This window comes from Rana temporaria, chromosome 3, assembly GCF_905171775.1.
Source record: "Rana temporaria chromosome 3, aRanTem1.1, whole genome shotgun sequence".
In the NCBI taxonomy this organism is placed as follows: domain Eukaryota; kingdom Metazoa; phylum Chordata; class Amphibia; order Anura; family Ranidae; genus Rana; species Rana temporaria.
The window spans coordinates 201,072,550-201,097,089 of NC_053491.1; the positions used below are offsets into that span (position 1 = coordinate 201,072,550).

A 24,540-nucleotide genomic window follows, 5' to 3' on the forward strand; every position below is an offset into this window, starting at 1 on the left:
TAGCACTGATTGCAGTATAAATGTGAATGGCGCCAAAAACGTGTCAAAAGTGTCCGATGTGTCCGCCATAACGTCGCAGTCCCAATAAAAATCGCAGATCGCCGCCATTTCTAGTAAAAAAAAAAAAAATAATAATAATAATTCTGTCCCTTATTTTGTAGGCGCTATAACTTTTGCGCAAACCAGTCGCTTATTGCGATTTTTTTTTTTACTAAAAATATGTAGAATACGTATCGGCCTAGACTGAGGATAAAAAAAAAACGTAAAAAAAAAAAAATTGAGCTATTTATTATAGCAACAAGTAAAAATATATTTTTTTTTTCAAAATTGTCGCTCTATTTTTGTTTATAGCGCAAAAAATAAAAACCGCAGAGGTGATCAAATACCACCAAAAGAAAGCTCTATTTGTGGGGAAAAAAGGACGTTATTTTTGTTTGGGAGCCACGTCGCACGACCGCGCAATTGTCAGTTAAAGCGACGCAGTGCCGAATCGCAAAAAGTCCTCTGGTCAGGAAGGGGTTTAAGTGCCCAGTAAGAAAGTGGTTAAGGATGTCTTTGATCTGTTTAACTTTAACGGACTGGTCTTACTATCAGCAATCATCTCAACACCATGGCAGTTGATCATAGAGCATTTTTAGCTCATGCCTGCAGCCTTGAGCAACCTCATTTGCTGTGTTAGTCTCCTGTCAGTGAACATGAACAGGACTTTTTGGCTAAAGTCTTGTCTTAGGCGCCTTCATGTAAAAAGTGCATGATCTTCAAGAGACAGTGCCTTTGCATGTCCTTATCAAGGATGCAAGGTGGCAAGAGGACTCGTCTTAGCAACAGAAGCATAGGGCTCAATCTGGCATGATTCACCCCACAATGGAGACCAAGAAAAGCCCCCATTTCTCTAGCACATCAGGTATTCCTATGTTTTGCTCTGGCTCCACTGCAATTCCAGTTTTTGGTCTTATTCTTCTGAATTTCTGGTGTTCACCAAGGTGCTGGCTCCTGTGCTATCTGTGCTATTCTCTTAGGACATACACATAGTGGGAGTATCTTGAAGACTTTCAACTGAGAAACGCAGGCTTTAGTGAAATATGTAGCTTTGACTGTCCTGACCTTGCATGTATTTAAATGGGATGCTTGAGATCTGTATGAATCCTTTTGAATCCAACGGATATTCCTTTTCCACACTTATTCACATATTTGCCATCATCTCTGCAAGGTCAGTGCCTAAGCTGGCAGCCTTAAAGAACCATTTTTTGCCTTTTCATGAAAAAGCTAATTTTGAGGCCCAGAACCTCCTTTCTGTCAAAGCTAGATTTAACCTTTCACTCCAACTAGGACATCATTCTTCCAACTCTTTGTCTGGGTTCAGTTCATCAGAAGGATATCATTTTCCATTGCTTGTGTGTAGTTCAGTCTGTGAGAGTTCATTTTGTAGCCACTGTTTCCTTCAGAAAGATTGACACACTATCTCAATCCTGATGGTCTCAGTAAAGCCTAGTACACACTGATAGTTTTTTTTTTAAAACCCAGTGGGCTGAATGTAAAAAGAACTGACAGCTCAGGTTGGAGTTGCTGTACTAACAATATGATGTTAGTATATCAGTCTCCCCTGCTGTTGTGTTCTGACAGTGGAATGCGCCCCCCCCCCCACCACCACCGGAACACTCCGGCTGGTTGGCCGACCTTTTACAGAAATGCCCCTATGCCAAGCCAAGCGCCTGGCTTCTGTCAGACCGACTACAATACACAAAGGTCAAATGACGAGCGGTTTCTATTGAACCGGTCGATGCCGCCCAACATTCGGCCCGTGTGTACGGGGCTTAAAGGTGAATAAGATTCTCGTTTCACTACTTCACATTGGCTCAGAGAGACCATCATTCAAGCTTATGGTCTTATGGATGAGGTGCTACCCTTTCCTTTTGAGGCACACTCCACTAGACCTGTAAATGCCTCTTGGCTTCTTTGACATCAGGCTACTGTTTCTCATATTTGTGAGGCTCTAACCTGGACTTCTGTTCACGTGTTCTCCAGGTTTTGCCTGGTGGATGTTAAGGCCTCATCTGCTGTCATTAGGCCCTCCAAAATGGCTCTTAGCTGTAAGCAGTGCCCAGTTCAGTGTTTTTTTTTGGTGAGCTTGTTTGCATTTTCTTTGTTGCCCACTCCTCAGGTGGACTGCTTTTTAAAAGCCCAACAGTACAAGATCTGTGTGTCCCTCGATGGACAAGAAGAAAATAAGAATTTGTACATGCCATAAAACCCTTATACATGTGCTAGTAGGCGGGATATAAATGAATTTTAAGTAAACGTGTATGATTATGCATTTAGTAATGCTAATTGAACATTTCTAAATTGAGCTTTCCTTTGAGACACACCAGCCCGCACGCTAAAATTGTGCCTTACCTTTTTTGAAAACTCACTGAATTACATTTCTTTCATCTCTATGCACTGCAGTGGAGCTGCAATGCAGTAAGATGCACTGACATGAGTTGAGTTGTGGTTGGACAAAAGTTCGGCCTCTCTGCATTTTTACACAACACACCACAACTATTGTTTTTTATGTGCTCTTGTGGTGAGCCTGCTTGGATCTATGCAGGTTGTAGGTCATCGCACATGGTGGGAACAAGCCCTTAAATTAGGATAGTTCTGCTTAAAGTATACATAATGCTCAACAGTGATTTTCAGTTACTTATTTCTCTATTGTTTTCAAACAATAGCTCAAGGCAAAGACAGAGCTGCTGTTATCAGCGGAAGCTGCAAAAACTGCACAAAGGGTTGACCTGCAAAATCATTTGGATACAGCCCAAAATGCACTACAAGATAAGCAACAGGTAAAGATAATCTTATTACTTCCATGCATCTGTACATCGGATTTGTTATTGCTTGTGGATCATTAATTCTTAGCCTTAAAAGACTGAATTTCAGTGAGGAAATGTAATGTGTCAGTTCTTCTGCGCTCCAGTTGTTAAAGTGTTGGGGAGATTTGTTTAGGGCTTATGTGAGTGTTAGGATTAAAGAGTTTATTTTAGGTATTTGTGTTTAGTTTTAGGATAAAGTTCTAGAAGGGAGATGAATTATTAGAGGCTCATTTTAGGGGTTCAGGTTAAAGTGTTTTTTATACATTCGATACATGAAGGTAAAAAAAACTTCTGTGTGCAGCTCCCCCTGCAGGCCCCCCCTTAATACTCACTTGTGCCTGATCTCGCAGAAGCTCTTCCGGGTCTCTTCCTCCTCATTGGCTCCTGCTGCTGTCAATCGCAGCCAATGAGAAGGGAGTAAGGGGCGGGACCGAGCACACATAGACACAGAGGCGGCTTGGGAGTGAGCATGCATGAGTGCCCCCCAAAGCAAGCAGCTTGGTATAGAGGAACTCAGTAGAGGGGAGGGGACAGGTGCGGTGGACTTGAGAAGAGGCGGATGGGTGAAAAACCGTTACACAGGTAAGTATGATATGTTTTGTTAAAAAAAAATAAAAAAATGTAAACCTTGAAGCAAAAAAGACAGAATATTGAGACAAACCATTTACCACGAACAGAGGTGCTTACCATGATCCGCTTTCCTATATCCCAAAAGCTGCAGTTTTTTTATTATTATTATAAAAAAATGCTTCTAAACGCAGTCTTACCCATGGGCCTTGATGCGTATGACTATAATGAGCAGGGAGATTCTGATCTTCTTAATCTAGCTCCCTTACTGACCAGGATGCAGTGACCTATAAGCCCCCATAACACTTCTGGAAGAGCAAGGTCTTCAAACTCTTCCTGAAGCTTAGAAAATTGGTGGTGTTTTTTGGTGGAGTTTGATGCCGCGTACACACGATCGGAAATTCCGACAAGAAAACCGTGGATTTTTTCTGATGGAATTTTGGCTCAGACTTGTGTTGCATACACACGGTCACACAAATCTTCTGATTGCCAAGAGCGTGGTGAAGTACAAGACGTGTGACGAGCCGAAATCAATGAAGTTCAATAGGCAGTTCTGCTTGATTCTGAGCATGCATGTTTTTTTGTCGGAATTGCATACAGACGAGCGGATTTTCCGATGCAAACTTTTTCCGTCGGAAAAATGGAGCCTACACACGGTCGGAATTTCCGACCAAAAGCTCACATCAGACTTTTCTTGTCGGAATTTCCGATCCAGTGTACTTGGCATAATGCTAAAGCAGAAGGAAGGAGGAGGAGATGCTGTTTTGCAGCACAAAATTTTTTTTTTTTCCAATTCTGTTAGAGGAAGGGGACAGGGAACCAGAGGAGCTATGATTGATTGTAAAAATCGATGAAGTGGCACTTTAATTCATTATTCAACTCAAACTAAATCTACTTGTCTATCTAAAGCCTTGTACATACGATCAGACTTCTCCGTGGATTTTGGTCCGAAGGAAGTTGGCCGTGAACTTGTTCTGCATACACACGGCACAACATTTTCAGCCAACATTCACCAAACCATGTGGTTTTTCAGCTCTTTACCGCCACCCTTTGGTCAACTTCTGCTATTGTTGTCTGATGTTTAGCATTGGTTTTGTGCATGTGTGTTTGTACTTTGGATTTTACACACGATCGGAAAAAGCCGACGTAACAGATTTATTGCCAGACAGTTGGTAAACATGAACAGCCAACATTTGTTGTCGTTAATTCAGCCAACATTTGTCTGATGGAGCATACACTTGGTCATATTATCTGACACAACACATCCATCAGACAATTATGGCCATAAAATTGGATCGTGTGTAGGGCATTAACACTGCATGCCCCCCTCCTTCTAACACTACACTGTTCTAAAAGGTCTGTACACACGATCCAATTTTATGGCCATAATTGTTTGAGCAGAAAAAACACATATTTAGGTTTTGTTGGCTAAAAATGTTGTGCCGTCTGTATGCAGAAAAAGCTCATGGCCAACGCCCTTCGGACCAAAATCCACGGAAAAGTCCGCTGGAAATCCGATCGTGTGTACAAGGCTTTAGATTGTGGGTCTTCAAACTACGGCCCTTCAGTTGTTCAGGAACTACAATTCCCATCATGCCTAGTCATGTCTGTGAATGTCACTGTGTTACAATGCCTCATGGGATGTGTAGTTCTACAACAGCTGGAGGGCCTTAGTTTGAGGATCCCTGCTTTAGATTGACAGTGCTGCTGTCCTAAGGTGTTTATGTTGCGCCTCCTTAGAAAAAGGAGCCACCCTAGGACAGGAAGTGTGTTACAGACTGGATCCCTAGGTGAAAATGAAGAGGAAATGAAATGCTAAAAAAAAGAGAACCAATACAGCCAGCACATGTAAGGATTGATAAGCTGCAAAAATATATTTTTTTTTGTATATTTACTGAGGGGTAGTGACCCATAAAATGTATGCTCCCTGTTTTTTCTTCGAGTATGGCATACATTATGTCAAGCTGTGCCACTCATTTAATATTAACAATCTTATAATAATGATTGAGATATATATATATATATATATATATATATATATATATATATATATATATATATATATATATATATATATATATATATATACATTTTGAATCTAATGAAACATGCATTTTTTTTCTTTTTAGGAATTAAATAAAGTCAACACTCAGCTTGAACAAGTAACAGCAAAGTTACAAGAAAAGAAGGAGCACTACACTCAGCTGGAGCAGAGTGTTAAGGAATATAAAGAGAAATACCTCACTATGGAACATAAGGCTGAAGCACTTGAAGGGCAAATTAAAGTAAGATATTATTAAAGATGACCTGCTTGTTGATATGGTGGTTTAAATTTTTTAAAAAATGTTTTTATGTAGAGGAATAGGAATAAGCACAAAACTTTATTCCTAACTATTCTCAACTCAAAAAGGCTGTGCTGATTTTAGGTTATGATTTATAGCTGAGACAAGTGTGAAACTCTTCAACCTTTCAGTTGCCCACTGTGATCTTGCTGTTTTTTTTTTTTTGTATTTCGCGGTACATGGTTTTTCTACAATAAAGGTGTTTTTTATTCCTGAAGTGTAGCCGTGCAGATTTTCCTTTTCTTGTCTGCAAGCTGGGCTGGCACCTGGTTGGAATGTATGTGAGGTTCAGCAGCAGTGGACCGACCTAGAGCAGCGTCCCTCTCTCTACGTTGGCTGTACTAACGCCAATGGATTGAGGGGGTGCCACCTCCAGCACACAGCCCGTAATTGACCGATTTTAGCTGTGCATACTTTCCTATGAGATTGTGTAGATGGGGTGGGGGGGGGGTGTCCCTGGGGGGGTGTCCCTTCCCTTCCCTCCCCTCCCCTCAACTCAGGTCCTCTCTGAGCTGTGCTGTGTATGTGACATCAGATTCCTGCATTCTTTCTCTGTAAGCTCAGAAATGCAGTGTACAATCTGGATGTAGAGATGAAAAGACTGCATATAAACAGGTACAACTTATGTAGGAGGATTTGTTTGATCTCTGTATATCACCTGAGGCTAGTTATTTCACTGGGTATATGTAAGGGTTTACAATCAATTTAAGTTAAGTGATATAAAATTGCTAAGTCAGGTGAAGTGATTGTAACATGTATTGCTTTCTTGCAGAAAATGGAAGCTGACTTGGTAAGTTTTAAAACAAGTCGTGAGCAGACAGTTCAAGATCTTCAGCAACAAAAGCAGCAGTGCTCCCAGCTGGAGTTGAAAGTGTCTGAACTCAGCAAACAGCTAGAGGAAGAGAAGGGATTGTAAGTCACAGTTTTTATGTCTTGCTCATTGTTTTGACTCAGGACAATAAATGCACCTATAAAGTGCAAGTAAAAAAACTAAAAATAGAGATGTCCCTCATTACCTTCTAGCCTAGACCTCAGATGTACATCGACCCAAGCTCAATATTCTATCACTTTCTATCATTTGGTTTCTTTGTTTTTTAGACTTTTTTTTATTTGAAAATGGAACTTATACTTTTAAAGAAACAACAGCTGACATCTACATTTATTTAACCTTTTCTTTCTACCGTTTCTGGAATCTGTTTCCAGAAATCAGGTCTTTAAAGGTGTCTTCTGGGTCTTTAAATGGACTATCTGGCTCCTAATTTCTACAACCACAATCCCTAGAAAGATTCTCTATATATATATATATATATATATATATATATATATATAGAGAGAGAGAGAGAGAGAGAGAGAGAGAGAGAGAGAGAGAGACTAGACCAGTTGCTTAGGGCAGCTTGGATCCAGATTGGAACAATACCTCAAGGTAACTATTGGTGCAGGTAAAGTTTCTCCAGGACCTCCACTTCTCTCTAAATTATTCCTCGGTATTGTGATTGGTAGTCGTTAAAGTGGTTGTAAACTCTCTTTGAAAAAAAACAAAAAAAAAACACAAAAAAAACGAACACCTGCAAGACAAAGGTATAATGAGCTAGTATGCATGCATGTAATACTCACCTGAGATTGAAGCCCTGGCTGCGGTGCCCGTACACAGCACCGGCCAGTGATATCACTCCCGAGGGGTTACTTCCGGGTATCGCGGCTCCGGCGCTGTAATTGACGCAATGATGTCACTCCCGCACGGTAGCTGCCAGGAATGCCACACTCACTGAAGCAACAGCACATACATGCCTTTGCTTTAGTGCGAATGTGCCAATGACATCGGCACATGCAGGGGATATCTCCTAAACCGTGCAGGTTTAGGCGATATCCTGGGTAGCTACAGGTAAGCCTCATTATAGGCTTACCTGTAGCCTAAAGTGGCCTGTAAGGATTTACAACCACTTTAAGTCTTCTATATGGAAAATATTGTTTCTTTTGGAATACCACAGTCATCTTGTCAGAGCATGTGTTTGCTTCCACATGGATGAAATGCAAACCTTGGCTGCATTCACCAAGTGGATAGTGAGAGAAGCCTTGTGTGTCTGGATGAGTATGTCTGTCAGGTGGAGCAGACATGCTTCCAGATTCCCAATTACGTCGACGGAAGTCAATTGTGTAATTTTAGCTTCCAAGTCCTCCCAGAAGGAATGTATTTTGGGACAGTACCAGAAAATGTGAGCTGTTGTAACAAACTTCTTTGGTGCAGCGCCAACAGGTGTCTGGAACGATCCATTTTATGTAACACACATGGTGCACAATGCCATCTGGCTAGTATCTTGTATCCAGTTTCCTGAATTTAAGGGCAGATTTGTGAGCCAGTTTGAGAATCTTGTTTGCCTGTTGGGTCATAAAAGTCAGATTCTCAGTGGTGTAGAAATGCCGGAGAGAGGTCGGGTGATGCGCTCATGAAGCTGTATTATCAAAAGATTCAGAGAATGTGGAAATATTACTCTGCACAAAGGACAATATATGATGCCGGGCTCTCAAAATGAACTGTATTAACAGGCATGATTCTGTGATGGGCATTACTGCATGGACTATGTAATACTGTACTTTAAAAACTCCCTGTATGTGAACACAGTTCACTATGCCATCCAAAGCTCTATCATGCAAGGAAGACACCATATCTGAAGATGATCCAAAAATTAGGGTTGTCCCGATACCGATACTAGTATCGGTATCGGGACCGATTCCGAGTATTTGCGGGAGTACTCGTACTCCCGCAAATACCCCCGATACCGAAATAGAATACTCCCGCCGCCGTTACGCCTCATCCCGCCGCCGTTACGCCGCATCCCGCTGCCACCGACTGGTTAATACGCGCGGGGAACATTACAGCTTTCATTTGAATAGCTGTAATGATTCGCGCCGCGTATAGACACTCCCCCTTGCTCGGGTGAACTGTCCAATCCCGATCAAGGGGGAGTGTCTATACGCAGCGCGAATCATTACAGCTATTCGGCGGCAGCGGGATGCAGGTAAGGGGGACATGGCTGGATATGGGGGGAGACATGGCTGCATATGGGAGACATGGCTGGATATGGGGGGAGACATGGCTGCATTTGGGGGACATGGCTGGATATGGGGGGGAGACATGGCTGCATATGGGGGGACATGGCTGGATATGGGGGGAGACATGGCTGCATATGGGGGGACATGGCTGGATATGGGGGGAGACATGGCTGGATATGGGGGGGGGACATGGCTGGATATGGGGGGGGGACATGGCTGGATATGGGGGGAGACATGGCTGCATCTGTGGGGGGACATGGCTGCATCTGTGAGGGGACATGGCTGCATCTGTGGGGGGACATGGCTGCATCTGTGGGGGGACATGGCTGCATTTGTGGGGGGACATGGCTGCATTTGGGGACACATTTAAAAAAAAGTATCGGTATTCGGTATCGGCGAGTACTTGAAAAAAAGTATCGGTACTTGTACTCGGTCCTAAAAAAGTGGTATCGGGACAACCCTACCAAAAATGCCAAATATCTGAACATGTTCCAGAAATGCCCTTTTCCTCTCTGAGCCAAAGCTCATTTAAAATGGTCTGTTGCAAAGTGGTAAGCTGTTCTATGGTCAGTCGAATTTAAATTTGACGTTCTGTTTGGCAACCATGTGTGCCCAGTCCTTTCTATTGTAAAATATGGGGTTATGAGATTTGCAAATAATTGCATTTTGTTTTTATGTAGATTTTGCACAATGTCCCACCTTTTTTTTGGATTTAGGGTTGTAGATTAATTAGTCCACAGCTGCCATTACTGTACTAGCCTGTACTAGTGTAAACTGATAGTAATACAAAGTTTTTAGTGGGACGCTTGTAGTCTTAATCTACCATCAAATCTAGGAACACATCATTTTTTATTTTCCCCCCAATGTTTAACCAGCACTTTGCTTGTTTACAGGGTCTCTAGTACCAAATTGGAGTTACAGAAAAAGTCTGAATCCCTGCAGCACTCCAAAGAGATGATATCAAAACAAGACAAAGAAGTGACCAGCCTTAAAGAGACTGTAGAAAGGACAAAGCAAGAACTGGAAAACATTACTGTGCAAAGACAAGAGACTGCTGGAAATCTGGAGAAACTAAAGCAGGAAAGAGATGCTTTGCAAACGGAGCTCAAAGATACCAGAGACAAGTTGGTCCAGAGTACGGAATCTCTGGAAAAATCCAAAGAATTGCTAGAAAAGGAAAGACAGACTGGGAAAGAACTGGTTCAGGTCATGGTAGGCATTCAGTATATGACATAAGCTTAATCCAGATGCTGCTTTCAATAACCGTTAGAGCTGTGTTTTCATATCTTGTAATGTTACAAGAGGTTATACGAAAGATGGTTCAGCACACATCATTTTTTTTTTACCAGGAGAAGTCCCGTGACGAATTGAAGGTTAAGCTAAAATCACAGGCAGATGCTACAGTAAAAGAAATCCAGGAGCTTAAGACTCATCTGGCTGCTAAAGTGGAGGTAATGCTTTAGATTTTCAGCCTCTGGTCTCTCATGTTTATGACAGCTTTCAAATATGATTCAGATACAAGATGAATTAATGTCAAGCCAATCACATTGTTGGATCTCAAAGTATTGCTCATCCTGACTTATCCTGTAGAACGGTGAGACTGCCAGTGTCTGCGCAGATGGCTTATACATATGCAGTGTATCAAGATGTCTCGTCACAAAAGAATGCAGCTATTTTGATTTAAAAGAAAATACTTTGGCCCGGATTCACGTAGAATCGCGTATCTTTGTGCGGGCGTAACGTATCCTATTTAAGTTACGCCTCCGCAACTTTTACAGGCAAGTGCCGTATTCTCAAACGAAAGTTGTGGCGGCGTAGCGTAAATAGGCCGGCGTAAGCCCGCCTAATTCAAATGTGGTAGATGTGGGCGTGTGTTATGTAAATTTTATGTGACCCCACGTAAATGACACTTTTTACGAACGGCGCATGTGCCGTTCGTGAAAGTATCCCAGTGCGCATGCTCCAAATTAACCCGCAAGAAGTCAATACTTTTGATGTGAACATAAATGACGCCCAGCCCTATTCGCGAACGACTTGCGCAAACGATGTAAAATGTTCAAAATTCGACGCGGGAACGACGTCCATACTTAACATTGGTACGCCTCATATAGCAGGGGTAACTTTACGCCGGGAAAAGCCTAACGTAAACGGCGTATCTGTACTGCGTCGGCCTGGCGTACGTTCGTGAATTGGCGTATCTAGCTGATTTACATATTTCTAGGCGTAAATCAGCGTACACGCCCCTAGCGGCCAGCGTAAATATGCAGTTATGATACGACGGCGTAAGAGACTTACGCCGGTCGGATCTAATACAAATCTATGCGTAACGGATTCTAAGAATCAGGCGTATAGATACGACAGCTCGGACTCATGTTTACGACGGCGTATCTGGAGATACGCTGGCGTAACTCGTACGTGAATCCAGGCCCCTGTCTTTGTTTAGACAGGGAAGCATTTAGCCATTTGGATTTTGACCTGTAGTTGAAATAAAGGTTTCTAGTGGTAATGATGGCATTGACACCATTCTTTCTTTGGCTGTCTTTGATCCGTGAGTTAGCCTTAGACATTTCACTTTCAACAGCTTTACACATAAAAAGGCTTATTGTAATTAATGCAACACATCATGGGCCACTGATATCCTAATTGTACAGTACAGGAGTATTCACGAAGTCTAGGCATAAACTGGTACCTTCAGGTGATTGGACACTAGAAAGCCTTTTGAAGACACGTCCCCTGTGGTTAACTCCCAAACTGCAACTGTCATTTTCACAACAAACAATGCAATTTAAATGCATTTTTTGCTGTGAAAATGACAATGGTCCCAAAAATGTGTCAAAATTGTCCGAAGTGTCCGCCATAATGTCGCAGTCACGAAAAAAATCACTGATCGCCGCCAATAGTAGTAAAAAAAAATTTTTTTATAAAAATGCAATAAAACTATCCCCTATTTTGTAAACACTATAAATCTTGCGCAAACCAATCGATAAACGCTTATTGCAATTTTTTTTACCAAAAATAGGTAGAAGAATACGTATCGGCCTAAACTGAGGAAAACATTTTTTTTTATATATGTTTTTGGGGGATTTTTATTATAGCAAAAAGTAAAAAATATTGAATTTTTTTCAAAATTATCGCTCTATTTTTGTTTATAGCGCAAAAAATAAAAACCGCAGAGGTGATCAAATACCACCAAAAGAAAGCTCTATTTGTGGGGAAAAAAGGACGCCAATTTTGTTTGGGAGCCACGTCGCACGACCGCGCAATTGTCTGTTAAAGCGACGCAGTCCCGAACTGTAAAAACCCCTTGGGTCTTTAGGCAGCATATTGGTCCGGGGCTTAAGTGGTTAAGGCGTTTTTCACACTTGTAGGTCCAGCTCCAATGAGCTTTTGCTGCAATTTTTGTCTGTCAGACTGCAGCTAACTAAACTAGGGCAATGAAAAAACATGATCCTGTGTTCCAAGACCATACTTTAACTAAGCAATTAAAGCAATTATCTTCTGCCCTGCTCTTTTTTTGTGGTTTCCCTAGAACAAGTAATGACACAAAGTTCCCGAATGGCACTAATTTCTATTCACATGCACAGAATCCATCCTGTGGCTTAAAGCCTGGTCAGCTGTAGCTGCCTATATAAGACAACTCACGCGAATGCCCTTTGAAGTAGAATGCCTCACTTTGAGGTGGCGCTTGAAAATTTATCAAAGGTGTCACAGGTGGAAGGGTTCTTCCATGGCAGAAAGTTTTAAAATCTCCTTTCTTTTTGGCCTCTATCTTCTCAAAATGCAGGGCTCCTCAAGGCTAATTCACTTTTGTCGCAAAGACTTTGCCAACAAAGCAAACTTTTCAGTGAAGGGGCAGCCTCAGTCCTAAAAGTCTGTTATAGTCTGCCTATCTGCATATTCCAACTTATCCACCTCATCTGTGTTTTCTACACTTTGCACTAGGAGACAATCGCTTTCTGTTTTGTCACACTACCTTTTGGCTTAGCCTCTGCTTCCAGAGTATTCAGAAAGGTCCTGGTACCTCTTCTTGCCCTTCTAAGAACTCAGCACATCCAGGTTACAGGCTATCAAGACAACCTCCTTCTGAAGAACTTTTGCCCTTCCCTGCAAATGTCCATAGGACAATTTGGATGCTTCTGGCTTTTGGTTGGGTAGTCAATTTCTGTTCTCCAACCTTCTCTTTGCCTGGAATACATTAAGCTGTTTGTAGCCAAAGCAAAAGTTCCTTCTGAAAAATAAACTGCTCTCAGGACTCACACACATGACTTTCCTGAGATTCCTCTTGGGAGTTCTGGTTCTCATGGTTGCCTTCTTCAAGGCTGTTCCATTCAAGACCCTTCCAACACAAAATCACAGTGGCATGAAATAAGTATGCTACTATCCAGGTAATTCCATAGCTTGGTGGATCTCCAGCCAAGCTTTAACAATGGGGAAGTCGTTCCTTCCATATCACTGGAAAGTGACAATGACGGATACCAGTCTTCCAGGCTGGGGAGGAGTGTTTCAAATCCCTCACAGTTGCTCGGGGACATCCCAGGACCCATGAATATGTAATTCTGTAAGATAAAAATAGTATTTTCAAATAGATATGTTATTAAAGGAAACCTGTTTTAGATGGAATATGGGGTTTATTGAAAGTCCCAGCTGCTTGACTGTCATGCTGACCTGTGCCTTTTAAAATATATATTTTTTGTTGTTGATTTGGTTAGAGTGGAGGGTGGTTCGTATTGCTGCCAGTGCTTCTAGGAGATCCTCACTCTTTATTTGTCCTGTTGACTGTTTTGTGTGTGAAAGTTAAAGAAAATACCAAATTTTGGATTGTCGCCAGGACAGGAAATTAGGTCAAATCTTAGAATGGGGACAGACCCTGCTTGGCAACCAGGGATTCCCTCACCTTGGAGGATTTTCCTCTCGCGTTCTGTTGTGACTATGGGACAGGAAAATAAGGGAAATTTCTCCAGTGAGACACAGATGTTCATTGTGACCTAACCTGCATGCTGATATCCAACATCTGTTCCAGATTTGTTCATACATGTAATGTTCAGTGCAACTTGGGTGCATATGAGGGCATCCATGTAATTTTCTTTTTGCAAAAAAGAGAGTGGTGCAGGATCTGGTGGAGGAGTTTTATCCTCCTCTTTGCTGCTGACTGCTGAGACAAGAGGGGAGGGGGGGGTGTCGGAGCTGCAGGAGAGGTGTGAGGGCCACATGAAAGGTCCTAGAGGGCTGGATTTGGCCCACGGGCCTTGTGTTTGACGCATGTACTGTACTTTTTAAGGCACCTTTAATTTCACAGGCGATACTGTTTCTTTCACTAGGAATCCACTAAATTGAAGTCTGAAGTACAGATCTGCAGTGGCAAGATACAGGGCTCTATAGAGGAAAAAAAGAAAGCAGAGCAGGAGCATCAGGCAGAGCTGAAGAAAATCCAGGCATCAGTTGATGAAGAGAAGAAAAAACATCAGAAGGATTTACAGGCTGTCTCCACTCAACTAACTGAGAAAGTGAGTTGTGGTTGTTGTTTTTTCACAATAGCACATGCACAGTTCTTACAGCCTTGCTCACAGCATCATTGTGTGCTTACAGTTTTGCAAATTGTGGTTTTGTGTACTAGTGCAGTAAGCAACGCAGAATGTGTCAGGGCTGTAGAGATGTGTAAAATCAATAAATTAAATCTGAAATTCTTATCCACAGTTTTAAAGCTGAACTATGGGCAAAATGATTGCATTGTGATTCATAGCAATACAGGTTTCAATCCACTTGGGTGCACCAAATGTCTTTGGCGTTATCACTGTGCTAATATAGCTTGTGCAGAGAGGAGCACAGCAGGCCCACCCCACTACAAAGCTGCCTGCAGAAAACCACAGGAGGGTGGATACAAGACCATTCACCCTGCACAAGAAGAGAGCAGCAGTGACTGGTCTGTATTACAGGAAGCTGTGCAGAGATTATGACACAGATCTAAAAAAAAAAAGAAAATTCACTTAGCACACCAAGATTCAATTAAGAATATACACTCCTCTTGCCTATAGACAATATTTGCTTATCCTGGAGTGCAGATTTAAAATACATATGATTAGGATTTTGCCTGAGAAATGTTCATCTTTATGGGCAGTCTGTAACCTCTGCAAATATACCTTGGCCAGCTACTATAGGGGGGAGACATTCTGGGATGGGTACTCCTATCTGATCCTTATTGTTCTTCAAAAGAAGAACTGGTGTGATGCCCAATGTGAAAATGCCTGTTTCTGCCAAGACTATTAAAGCGGTTGTAAACCACTGATGTTCTAAAAAGAAAGAAAAAAAAAACGGCAAGGGCATAAGGTGCTAGTATGCATTGCATACTAGCACATTATGAAATGCTCACCTGTGAACAAAGCCTTCCAGAGCTGTAGTCACCACTGAGAGGGCAGACATGTTCCCCCCGGTCTTTCTTCTGGGTTTGCGAGCTATGTCTCTGTTATTGGCCAAAAGCCGCAATGACGTCACTCCCGCACTAGTGCGCGGGAGCCATTGGTTCCGGCACAAAGCTCTGAAGTTCCGGCCGGGTATGCCGGACCTGACATGCGCCAGTGATGTCACTGGTTGCATGCAGGACGAATATCTCCTAAACGGTGCACGTTTAGGGGATATTCATTTGACCTACAGGTAAGTTTTATTATACAGTGAGGGAAAAAAAGTATTAGATCCCCTGCTGATTTTGTACGTTTGCCCACTGAGAAAGAAATGATCAGTGTATAATTTTAATGGTAGGTTTATGTTTTTTTTTTATCAGAGACCCTAGGGAATAAAATGCCGCTCATTTCAACTTTTTATGCTGCACATCATTTGTGCAGCGATTTTTCAAATGCGTTTTTTTGGGGGAAAAAGTTTCATAAAAAAATAACTAAAAATCGAACAGTTAGCTCAATTTTTTATATAATGTGAAAGATGATGTTATTCCGAGTAAACAGATACCTAACATGTCACGCTTTAAAATTGCGCAAACATGTGTATTTTTCTTTTTTTTTATCACTTTTTTTCCAATGTAAACAACCCTTGTAATAGAAATAGAGTGTGACAGGTCCTCTTTATGGAGAGATATGGGGTCTGTAAGACCCCACATCTCTCCTTTAGGCTGAAAGGACCGAGATAAAGAAATAAACTGCCTTTCCAGCCTTGTTCCCGTCATTGTTTACTTCCGCCGGGCCGGACATGGCGTCATAACAAAATCATTCTAGATTTAGGCCCCTTTTACACTGATCTGTCGCACTTCTACCACAGTGCAGGTGCAGCACAGTATATCCATGGTTTTAGTGCAGGTAAGCTGCTCTTTGCCATAGATTTCTGTTATGTCCCGTGGTTTTGGTGTGCTTTCTGAAAGGGCATCAATAGCCCTACATATATCATCCAACTGTGTATGTTTAAATTTGATACCGCCAACCCAAATTTTTTTTGCTGGTTTAGTAATTGTATTCTTTTTTTTTTTTTTTTTAACAAAAGATGTAATTGTATTCTCTAGGTTGAAATAGATTCTTGAAAACTCAACATTACATACGTTTTTTGTATTTTTTAGACCCAAATAGAGGGAAAACTACAGCTGCAAATTACCTCTCTGACTTCAGAACTCACTGCTGAGAAGAGCAAATTGTCTGATTTACAGAAGGCCACCGATGGCCTTCAAGAAAAACTGGAGAGCCTTCAGTCTGACATGTATGGAAAGGAGTCTGAAGTCTCAGCAATTCGCCAAGATCTAAAAGTAGGACTTTTAACCAGCTTGATTTCTTTTAATATGTAATAAATACATGGATACTTATACATACCAATGGTAATAACGGCACAATAATATGCTTGAAGTTTCTGTTTTCTGGTGTCAACTTATTTTTTTTAAAGATTCTTCACAAAAAGCTGCTGGAAAAAAAAAAAAACTGATGGTTACAGTGCCTTGAAAAAGTATTCATACCCTTTGACATTTTCCACATTTTTGTCATGTTACGAAAAAAAAAATGTAAATGCATTTTATTGGGATTTTAGGTTTGTTCACTAAGATTATCTAACAAATCTCTGAAGGCTTCGCAGAACAGCTGTGTTTATACTGAGATTAAATTACACACAGGTGGACTCTATTTAGTAATTAGGTGACTTCTGAAGGCAATTGGTTCCACTACATTTTAGTTAGAGGTATCCGAGTAAAGGGGGCTGAATACAAATGCACGCTACACTTTTCAGATATTTATTTGTAAAGAAAAAATTAAAACCATTTACCATTTTCCTTCCACTTTACAATTATGTGCCACTTTGTGTTGGTCTATCACATAAAATCCCAATAAAATACATTTATGTTTTTGGTTGTAACATGACAAAATGTGGAACATTTTCAAGGGGTATGAATACTTTTTCTGAGCACTGTATACAAGTATTTGTCCTATTGCTCAGTGATGATTGTACTTGTCTTCTTTCTTATTTCACAGAAGCCAGGTATAAAGATATAGATAAGTTGTAATGCACTAAGCTAAGTAGCTGTATGTTTTGCCATAACTTTAAGCATTAACCTTAAAATATGGACATGTACAGTGCCTTGCAAAAGTATTCGGCCCCCTTGAACTTTGCGACCTTTTGCCACATTTCAGGCTTCAAACATAAAGATATAAAACTGTAATTTTTTTTGAAGAATCAACAACAAGTGGGACACAATCATGAAGTGGAACGAAATTTATTGGATATTTCAAACTTTTTTAACAAATAAAAAACTGAAAAATTGGGCGTGCAAAATTATTCAGCCCCTTTACTTTCAGTGCAGCAAACTCTCTCCAGAAGTTCAGTGAGGATCTCTGAATGATCCAATGTTGACCTAAATGACTAATGATGATAAATAGAATCCACCTGTGTGTAATCAAGTCTCCGTATAAATGCACCTGCACTGTGATAGTCTCAGAGGTCTGTTTAAAGCGCAGAGAGCATCATGAAGAACAAGGAACACACCAGGCAGGTCCGAGATACTGTTGTGGAGAAGTTTAAAGTCTGATTTGGATACAAAAAGATTTCCCAAGCTTTAAACATCCCAAGGAGCACTGTGCAAGCGATAATATTGAAATGGAAGGAGTATCAGACCACTGCAAATCTACGAAGACCTGGCCGACCCTCTAAACTTTCAGCTCATACAAGGAGAAGACTGATCAGAGATGGATGCAGCCAAGAGGCCCATGATCACTCTGGATGAACTGCAGAGATCTACAGCTGAGGTGGGAGACTCTGTCCATAGGACAACAATCAGTCGTATACTGTACTGCACAAATCTGGCCTTTATGGAAGAGTGGCAAGAAGAAAGCCATTTCTTAAAGTTATCCATAAAAAGTGTTGTTTAAAGTTTGCCACAAGCCACCTGGGAGACACACCAAACATGTGGAAGAAGGTGCTCTGGTCAGATGAAACCAAAATCGAACTTTTTGGCAACAATGCAAAACTTTATGTTTGGCATAAAAGCAACACAGCTCATCACCCTGAACACACCATCCCCACTGTCAAACATGGTGGTGGCAGCATCATGGTTTGGGCCTGCTTTTCTTCAGCAGGGACAGGGAAGATGGATGGAGCCAAATACAGAACCATTCTGGAAGAAAACCTGATGGAGTCTGCAAAAGACCTGAGACTGGGACGGAGATTTGTCTTCCAACAAGACAATGATCCAAAACATAAAGCAAAATCTACAATGGAATGGTTCACAAATAAACATATCCAGGTGTTAGAATGGCCAAGTCAAAGTCCAGACCTGAATCCAATCGAGAATCTGTGGAAAGAACTGAAAACTGCTGTTCACAAACGCTCTCCATCCAACCTCACTGAGCTCGAGCTGTTTTGCAAGGAGGAATGGGCAAAAATGTCAGTTTCTCGATGTGCAAAACTGATAGAGACATACCCCAAGCGACTTGCAGCTGTAATCGCAGCAAAAGGTGGCGCTACAAAGTATTAACTTAAGGGGGATAAATAATTTTGCATGCCCAATTTTTCAGTTTTTTATTTGTTAAAAAAGTTTGAAATATCCAATAAATTTCGTTCCACTTCATGATTGTGTCCCACTTGTTGTTGATTCTTCAAAAAAAATTACAGTTTTATATCTTTATGTTTGAAGCCTGAAATGTGGCAAAAGGTCGCAAAGTTCAAGGGGGCTGAATACTTTTCGTATGTGACCATCCATTAGATGGTCACATTTATTTTCATGTTACCACAGTTTAATTGTCATTAACGATTTTATTTAGGAACAGGCTAATGTGGACACTATGTGGAAACCCAACTAAACCAAAGAAGATGTGTTCTTTTGAATATTATTGGGAAACCTAGCAGTTGTGGTCACAGAATTCTAATATGTACAGTATATAGCTTTCATGAACAAGGCATTTATGATCTAGAAGTTAAACCATATTTGCATCATTAACCCTTATCAAATCAACATATTAACCATGTATGCATGTCTCTTTATTCAATTTTTTTTAGTCTTTAGAGGAAAAGCTTGTACTGGCTCAGGAAGAACTGAAGTCCAACAGAAATCAAATAAGCGGCCAAAATAAACAGGTCAAAGAGCTAAGCGCACTGAAGACTACCATGGAGCAGGACATATTGACAAAGACAAAGCAGCTGAAGGAGCAGGGACAAACCCTGCAGGAGTTACAAGCACAGAAGGTATTTGTCAGAATGTATTTCCATTTTGTGCATTGTAAACTGTCTACTACAATAGGAGAACACATGATTACTGGATCAGTTTCTGAAAATCGCTCCAGTTTCTTGAGGTTATCTGTACTGAAGGATATCTGCCAAGTTAGAGAAAAGATGAAGGATAAAACCGAATGTCATAACTAGGTCCTTTGGAAAACAATGCTTAAAACTGAACTCCAGGCAGGTATAGATGGCACAAATCAATGCAATTCCATATTCATTAATACATTCCTAAATGTTTTTTTATAATTGCACGTATTGTGTCAGTACCTGAATTTGACTTGGTCTGAGACTCCTGCACTCCCTTCACAGAATGGGGGGGAGAGAGACTAAATTTCCTCTCTGTATTTATCCATTTGCTGAGAGTTAACGTTAAGGCTGGGTTCACACTATTGCGAATTGCGCTTTCCTCACATCAAATTTGCATGTCAGGAGACTGTGACCGGGTCTCAATGGAGCAGGTTAACACAGCTCTGGGAAGGGAGCGGAGCGAATTTCACAGGAGTCCTGTGCATCTTCTGGGCTGTTTCAGGTTCAAATTCACCAAAAATGGAAATGGAAATCGGACCTGAAACGGTGAACAGGGATGGGCTGGACCCCTGCTGTGAGCCACTTCGCATGGCAGTGTGAACCCAGCCTAAAAGATTAAATGTCAGGTATTGCAATGAGTTTTGAAATATTTGGATATAATCAGTTGACCCCATTACCTTGTCAATGATGGGCAACTAATATGCAGTCAAGGACTTAACACCTGAAAAAAATTTGTGACTCTGCAAGGGGAAAAGGAGCAATGGCTATGTGAAAAGGACATATTTTTTTTTTTTATTTCCGGGTGCGCTGAACAGGTAAGTGTCCATTTATTAAAAGTCAGCAGCTGCAGTATTTGTAGCCGCTTACTTTTAATATATATATATATTTTTTCAAGACCTCCGCTTTAAATAAATATTACTTTCCTTTCTGTAGCTCCAGACACATTGAGACCTCTCACCTTTTATAATTAAGGAATGCTAAGAGAATCAACTCCTGGAAAAATATCACTTATTGCCTAGAATCGAGCTTCAAACTAAAAGTCATATATTAGAACAAAGCCTTAGATGTCGATTATGATATAAGAACTATGAGATGCATGCAGAGATGTTTAATTTCTTAAAGCCCAGATGCACTTTTTTTATTTTACTTTAAACTTTATTTAAGAGATAATGCAGGTTTAAAGCTTTATTTTTCATGAAAGTAAACTGTGAGGCACAATAGTAATCTGAACCGACTGTGACACCATCTGTGTCTGTACTCACACGTTGCAGCATGCTGCTCCTTCATTTGAGTTTGCTTGGACACTTTGGATCCTAATCAAATTACAACACATAGCTTACATATAACAAAAAAACAAGAATCAGAAAATATTAGTGTTACTGTGCTCACCAATCGTTGATGAATTGTATGGTCACCAAGGGGAGGAACAGCTCATAACTGCCACAAATAATCTTCTCATTTCTAGATGTGATTACACAGTTTTAATACTTTTTTTTAAATGAAAGAAATCCACTTAATATGATCAATCTAACAATGTGTATATGTATGTACAGTACCTTGCAAAAGTATTCACCCCCTTGGCTTTTTACCTATTTTGTTACAGCCTTTAGTTCAATGTTTTTTTTAATCCAAATTTTATGTGATGGATCAGAACACAATAGTCTAAGTTGGTGAAGTAAAATTTGAAAAATATATACATGAAACTGTTTTTCAGAAATAAAAAAAATGATAATTGGCATGTGCGTATGTATTCACCCCCTTTGTTATGAAGCCCATAAAAATCTCTGGTGCAACCAATTACCTTCAGAAGTCACATAATTAGTGAAATGATGTCCACCTGTGTGCAATCCAAGTGTCACATGATCTGTCATTACAAATACACACCTTTTTGAAAGGCCCCAGAGGCTGCAACATCTAAGCAAGAGGCACCACTAACCAAACCCTGCCATGAAGACCAAGGAACTCTCCAAGTAAGGGAAAGTGTTGTTGAGAAGTACAAGTCAGGGTTAGGTTATAAAAAAAAATATCCAAATCTTTCATGATCCCTAGGAGCACCATCAAATCTATAATAACCAAATGGAAAGAACATGGCACAACAGCAAACCTGCCAAGAGACGGCAACACACCAAAACTCACAGACCGGGCAAGGAGGGCATTAATCAGAGAGGCAGCACTAAGGTAACCCTGGAGGAGCTGCTGAGTCGTGTTTTTGCGAAAATCTAATCCATTATAACCAAATGGAAAGAAAATGGCACAACAGAAAACCTGCCAAGAGACGGCCGCACACCAAAACTCACGGACCGGGCAAGCATTAATCAGAGAGGCAGCACAATGACCAAAGGTAACCCTGGAGGAGCTGCAGAGTTCCACAGCAGAGACTGGAGTATCTGTACATAGGACGATAACAAGCCATATGCTCCAAAGAGTTGGGCTTTATGGCAGAGTGGCCAGAAGAAAACCATTACTTTCAGCAAAAAAAAAATTACACGTTTTGAGTTTGCGCAAAGGCATGTGGAAGACTCCCAAAATGTATGGAGGAAGGTGCTCTGGTCTGATGAGACAAAAATTTTACTTTTTGGCCATCAAAGAAAACGCTATGTCTGGAGCAAACCCAACACATCACATCACCCAAAGAACACCATGTTTTTCAGCAGTCGGGACTGGGAAACTGGTCAGAGTTGAGGGAAAGATGGTTGGTGCTAAATACAGGGATATTCTTGAGCAAAACCTGTACCACTCTGTGTGTGATTTGAGGCTAGGACGGAGGTTCAGCTTCCAGCAGGACAATGACTCCAAACACACTGCTGAAGCAACACTTGAGTGGTTTAAGAGGAAATGTTTAAATGTGTTGGAATGGCCTAGCCAAAGCCCAGACCTCAATCCAATACAAAAACTGTGGTCAGACTTCTAGATTGCTGTTCACAAGCGCAAACCATCCAACTTGAAGGATCTGGATGTAACAGCTCTGGTGAACGAAGTGAACCACAACTGCGGTTAGCAAGGATTTCAATGCACTTCTATATGTGAGAATTCAGTATTGGACCCCAGGCGTCACTCCTCACAAACAGGAGTTTGGGGGTTCTCTACATCATCTCTCTCTCACATAAAGAAAGGTGTTGAGCCTACTAAGGGTGGACGCATTACAACATGCGACCAGAGCTTAGCATTTTAAAATTATAATATACACTTTAAGGATTCCAATGCACCTCTATATGTAAGTGATTATCAGTACGGGACCCCAGGCGTCACTCCAAGCAAACAGGAGTTTGGGGGTTCTCTACATCATATCACATAAGCATATGGAGATGTATTAGGCCACTAAGGGAGTTGGTATAAAATACCATCAACCCTTAGCATAGAAAGGTTAGTCCAAAGCGACTTGGCGACTTGGAGCTGTGATAGCCGCAAAAGGTGGCTCTACAAAGTATTGACTTTAGGGGGTGAATAGTTATGCACACTTTTTCTGTTATTTTGTCCTATTTGTTTGCTTCACAATGATTTAAAAAAAAACAATCCATGTTAATTCCAGGTTATGAGACAACAAAACACGAAAAATTCCAAGGGGGTGATTACTTTTGCAAGGCACTGTATATACATACTAATTTACTAATTAGCTAATATACTTTGTGTGTCCACTTTACTAGGGACCAGGCCTACCTTTTTAACATATGTCACAAGAAAAATCTACTTTGCTGGCAGTTTGGAGCATTTTGTCAGTGCTGGTCTAACATCAAAGTATCAAAATATTGTATTGCTGGTACAGTAAGTAGCTACTTAGATTAATTAAAGGAGTTGTAAAGTAAAACATTTTTTCACCTTAATGCAATCTATGCATTAAAGTGAAAAAACATCTGATGCTGCCGGCCCCCCCAAGCCCCCGTTATACTTACCTGACCCCTCGAAAGTCCCGCGCTCGGTCCTGAGATCCTATTTGCTGCTCAGCCTGGCCGCGGATGGATTGAGTGCAGCGCAGCCATTGGCTGGCGCTGCTGTCAATCACATCCAGTGAGCACGCCCGCAATTACCCACCACCATGCAAGCTCTCTCGCATAAATGTGGTCAGTACTTGCGGGGAGGACCAGAGACAGCCATCTAGGGACCCCAGAAGACGTGGATCGGGGCCATTCTGTGCAAAACGAACTGCAGTGGAGGTAAGTGTATAACATGTTTGTTATTTTAAAGGAAAACATTTTTTTCCTTTTACTAACCCTTTAAGGATAGTTAGATAGTCCTACTTAATTCTTAATTTGTAACTGGTTTACAAACCTAATCCATTCTCCATGAATCAAAACACTTGGTCCCAAAATTGTGACACATGTATATAGCCAAAATATGTTACAGTATCCACAGTTGATATAGAGCACATTCGACATGTAGCTGTAGCAATTACACCCATTTGTGTGGTCTTTCTAATGTATAATAGAGCTGGTGAAGTTTAAACTGGATAAGTCTATCAGTGGAAATAATAGTATCGTTAAATCATACCAATTCAATATCTTTCCACTGATCATCGTCTATTGATGGTGTTGGGTGCTTCCATTATGTAAAGCTGCTTGGAATGCACAGGAGTCCCCAGGTTGAACATGGGTATATAACCAATGTGGGTTTGTCCATAGTTCCCATATTCATAAATATATGTAACTGTGAGGTAGCCAGAGAAACACTTATCGTGCCGAACTGAGATTGGACTGCATGGAGTAAAGTAAGCTACGGGCAAATGTGCTTTTTTGTGATCGATTAAGATTTTTTAATCTGGTCAAAAAAGACAAGGGTTCCATTCAGAAAAATATTCAATAGTAGAGTGATACCATGGCCTGACCATTACCTAGGATCTGGATGTCCATAAAGTTCCTTTAGTTGGCTCATATTCCATATTGAAGTTCTAGAGGAAAAACTAGAACTTTGAAGGTAGGTTTTGTCCTTGGATAAAAGCCAAATTTTTTTACCACTAGATCTAGATAAATAAAGGGTGTTACATTTCCTAATTTATTATAATAATAATTTATAATCTA

The 24,540-nt window shown here is 40.9% G+C and overlaps 1 protein-coding gene across 3 annotated transcripts in view; it reads left to right on the forward strand.

Moving 5' to 3' along the window:
• The window catches only part of EEA1 (early endosome antigen 1), a 160,229-nt gene that overhangs the window by 114,667 nt on the left and 21,022 nt on the right, over positions 1-24,540 (forward strand). For all 3 annotated transcript variants that reach the window (XM_040344133.1, XM_040344134.1, XM_040344135.1), the window contains 8 exons: positions 2,709-2,822; positions 5,546-5,701; positions 6,531-6,670; positions 9,703-10,021; positions 10,159-10,260; positions 14,128-14,313; positions 16,365-16,547; positions 19,280-19,465. In XM_040344133.1, the coding sequence (XP_040200067.1) occupies positions 2,709-2,822; positions 5,546-5,701; positions 6,531-6,670; positions 9,703-10,021; positions 10,159-10,260; positions 14,128-14,313; positions 16,365-16,547; positions 19,280-19,465 (1,386 nt within the window). The remainder of the gene's footprint in view (positions 1-2,708; positions 2,823-5,545; positions 5,702-6,530; positions 6,671-9,702; positions 10,022-10,158; positions 10,261-14,127; positions 14,314-16,364; positions 16,548-19,279; positions 19,466-24,540) is intronic.